This window comes from Mus caroli, chromosome 2 (genome assembly GCF_900094665.2).
Source record: "Mus caroli chromosome 2, CAROLI_EIJ_v1.1, whole genome shotgun sequence".
NCBI classification, from domain to species: domain Eukaryota; kingdom Metazoa; phylum Chordata; class Mammalia; order Rodentia; family Muridae; genus Mus; species Mus caroli.
This window is the reverse complement of record NC_034571.1, coordinates 19127121-19131100: the sequence shown is the minus strand read 5'-3', so window position 1 is coordinate 19131100 and position 3980 is coordinate 19127121. Positions and strand designations below refer to the sequence as shown.

Below are 3980 nucleotides of genomic sequence, written 5' to 3'. Positions count from 1 at the left end.
TGAAATATATATATTTTTTTAAGAAGTATAGATGAAGTAGAGAGAGGCCATTGGGAAGAGGTGAGGAGATGCTAGGGGACAGGAAGGAATGAGAACAAGGTATAACACACAATGTATAAAGATGCTGTTGATGAAATCAAGTCCTTTGTGTACTAACTTAGTGGCTTAAAAAAACAAACAGAAAGAAAGCTGGAGAAGAGAATGCTACACATGGCCCTGGGGTAGTGTGCTTGCTTAGCATATCCAGTGCACTAGATCTGCATTTCACCAACACAGATACAGACACCAAAAGGGTTGTATGAAAAGGCAGAATTTTTTGTTTTGGATTTTGGATTATTTATTTATTATTGTGTCTATGTGCATGATAGGAAGGCATACATGGCATGTGTGGAGGTCAGAGGACAGCTTTGTGAAATAAGTTCTGTCCTTCTACCTTTACATGGATTCCAGGGTTCAAACTCAGGTCACCAGACTTGGGGAATAAATGTATTCACCCACTAAGCCACTTCACTAGCCCTTGTTTTTGGACTTTTCACACATGTTCTTGTTCTATAGCCCTGACTAGCCTAAAATTCATTATATAGATCAAGCTGGCCTTGTGTCTTCCTGTCTCTCTAGCCTCTGTCCCTGAGCGCACAGGTGTATAGGAATGTGCTGTCACACCCAGCTTTTTCAAAAGGTTTTTTTAATATATGAAGAATAATGTAAAATTGGAACTAAAAATTATAAGCTCTAAGTTATAATTGTTTGAAAATACAAGTCTACAATTATTCCTAAATTAGGTAAAAGGTCTTACCTAAGCTGATATGAAAGTATTTATAGTCATCCTAATCCCACTTCATATGATTTTTCACATCTCTTGATTCAGAGGTAATTGTGCAGTCTATATGAGGTTCCACTAGGGATGTTCTATAATATATAATAGGTTCACTATGTTAGCTTTCTTATAATGTAAACAACAAACCCAACTCCTAATCAGGTATTGCAAAAATGGATAAGAATGACATTGGTATGTTTAAGTCGTTTTTAGTCATAAAGTAAGGCAGGCCTACAATATGTAAGATTATTACTCCTTTGTTTTTAACTGTTTCATCAGAGTGAGACAAATGAATTTGGTATGGTTTGTTTTTTGGTTTGTTTTTTTTTTTTTTGGTTTTTTGGTTTTTTTGGTTTTTTTTTTTTTGGATTTTTGAGACAGGGTTTCTCTGTATAGCTCTGGCTATCCTGGAACTCACTTTGTAGACCAGGCTGGCCTCGAACTCAGAAATCAGCCTGTCTCTGCCTTCCACGTGCTGGAATTAAAGGTGTGCACCACCATGCCTGGCTGAAATTGGTATGACTTGAAGTATAATGCTTTTGTTTTAAGACGGGTTCTTCCTTGGACCTTAAACTCATAGCAATGTTACTGCCTTCCAAGAACTGGGGTTTCAGGTTGAATAAATTTCTTAAAGACTTACATCAAATAAAACAGACTTTTACTTTTCATCTAAGCAAAATAATAAAGTATTAGTTCAGCGTTGAGTTATTTTAAAGTAGCATCTTAGTCACTGTTACAGTGTATGAGAGACTCAAAGCAACTCTTATAAAAGCAAGCATCTAACTTAGGACTTGCTTGCAGTTTCAGGGGATTGATCCATTATCATCCTAGCAGAGAGCTTGGCTGCATGCAAGCAATTACAAGAACAGTAACTGAGAGCTTTACATCCTGATCTGCAGAGTGAGAAAGCCTTGGCATGGGCTTTTGAAACTTCACTCACCCCACAGTGATACACTTCCTCAAACAAGGTCACATCTCCTCCAACAAGGACACACTTCCTAATCCTTCTAATCCTTTCAAACAGTTCCACTCCCTGGTCACTAAGCATTCAAATATATTGAAACATGCTAATAAAATAGATTAATTTCTCTCTTGACCTAAGTTTAACATATTAGATGATAAAAAGGGCCCATAGTTGAATTAACTTACTTCCTTTTTTTTCTCAGTACTTTATAACAAAATTTATCTTGTCTAATTTCAGCGCTTATAATTTTTAAGTCTAACAGGTAACAGTGAATTTTCGCCCATATTTATAATGTATTTTAGTGGTACTCACACACACATACTTCACCCTGTCACCCCAAGCCCATTGATCCCCTTCCTCTTCCCAATCAGTCCTTCTGTTGCTTTCATATCTTTTTGTGTTTCCTTAAATGCCCAGTTAGTTATAGTATGGTCATTTACTAGAGTGTGTGCCCTTAACAGTGGCTACCTCAGAGAAAGAACTGTCTCTCCCTCCTCCAGAAACCATTAACTACATATAGATCCTCAGAAAAGAGAAAACGTATTAAGACCTCCTCACTCCACGGCTCATATTGGTAGGCCTAATCTTAGGTAGGTATTGGTCAGGTGATCACAGTTGGCTTACATTTAAGAATACTGTAGTCATTCCTGTAAGTCAGAATTCCACACCAGTCTCACCCAGCTTGCCAGCTGAGCATTCAACAGTCACTTGTTTTTATCATTTTGATTGGCTATGAGCATCTGTACTTACTGAGTGCACTACAAAAGTACACTGCTCTAGCCAGAGCCAACAGCAACAATGATCTGTGGCTATAAACATAATTATTTTGAAGGTAATTTGATGGGTACATCATATCCATTTGTCAAAATAAGAACAGTAGGGACCTCCCCCTCCTGAGCACCTAATACATCCCCAGCCCTGAACTTTTGACTGAGTTTAGAGTTTCAGGCGATTCCTTCCCTCAGAGCAGGACTTAAATCCACTGAGAGACAGTGGTAAGTCACCTGCATAGCACATTTAGCCCTATTGCACCAATGGGCATGTCTGCCTCTAGTCTAGCAGCAGTCAGCATCTGCAACTTGATAAAACTGTTACTGATCATCCCCAGCCCCTCCCTGGCAGTCCTTTAGCACCCTCTGGTACTATGATGACTCGCCAGCAATGAGGAAACTCCTAGCTCTTTTACATGGTAGTGTCTCTATATATTACAATGAGAGAGTGTGGTTTGTGAAATTGTAAACCATACAATATCATTTTGGTGAATAGACAACAGCAGTGGCAATTGCTTGTACTGAAATAACTGATAATTAGTGAGCAAGTGTTTCTTGAAAAACTGCTAGCATTCTGGGTTCTTTCACTGTATTCAACCTTTCTACAAGGCTGTTCAAGAAAACTTTTTTTCCAGTCCTGAGACTTAAACCCTGGGCCTTATGCATGCTGTACTGGGCAAGACTCCACCATTGAGCTATATCTCTAACTCTCAAAAATTTAATGATTTCAATTAGTTAATTACTTATAAATGTTGCCTCTGCATATATGTATCCTATACCAGCCAGTTCTGTAGGTATAGTTTCTAACGTAAAAAGACAAAGTTCAGAACATGTGATTATTTATATATTCAATGATAAACAAAGGTTTTAAATATATTCATATATTTTCCTTTGCATGTGTAGACATCAATATGATGGATATTCTCACAACACCATCAATGTCTAAACCTAAGCAAGATTATTCAAGAACTCCAGGACAAGTCTTATCTCTCATCAGTTCTTTGGGATTTGTAAGTACTTCATAAGGAAAACTCATAAGCTACCTTTACATGATTATCACTTAACATTTTAAAGTCTGCTTTAAAATAAAAATAGGATGGATGTAAGTACCAAGCATGAGATGGGATTACCTTTGGCAGTTTTTATTCAGGTGGTAGAACATCTATCCGCTGTATCCATCTGATGGATATAATTCAGATGCTGTATCTATCTGAAGATGAAGCTCTTAGTACTTGTGTTTAATTTTTGCTTTTAGTATTTTTTTCTTTTTAAAATGTTTTTATCAGCCGGGCGTGGTGGCGCACGCCTTTAATCCCAGCACTCGGGAGGCAGAGGCAGGCGGATTTCTGAGTTCGAGGCCAGCCTGGTCTACACAAAGAAAAACCCTGTCTCGAAAAAAAAAAAAAAAAGTGGAAGCCGAGGACACTTG

At 37.8% G+C, this 3980-nt stretch overlaps 1 protein-coding gene across 2 annotated transcripts in view; it reads left to right on the top strand.

Moving 5' to 3' along the window:
- The first annotated feature begins 3416 nt into the window (after nucleotides 1-3416).
- Nucleotides 3417-3980, top strand: part of Mastl (microtubule associated serine/threonine kinase like) — a 23730-nt gene continuing 23166 nt past the window's right edge. Inside the window, exon 1 of one of the 2 annotated variants that reach the window (XM_021155489.1) lies at nucleotides 3417-3561. In XM_021155489.1, coding sequence (XP_021011148.1) covers nucleotides 3463-3561 — 99 coding nt within the window. In that variant the 5' untranslated portion in view covers nucleotides 3417-3462. The remainder of the gene's footprint in view (nucleotides 3562-3980) is intronic. The other variant, XM_021155488.2, reaches the window with a different exon arrangement.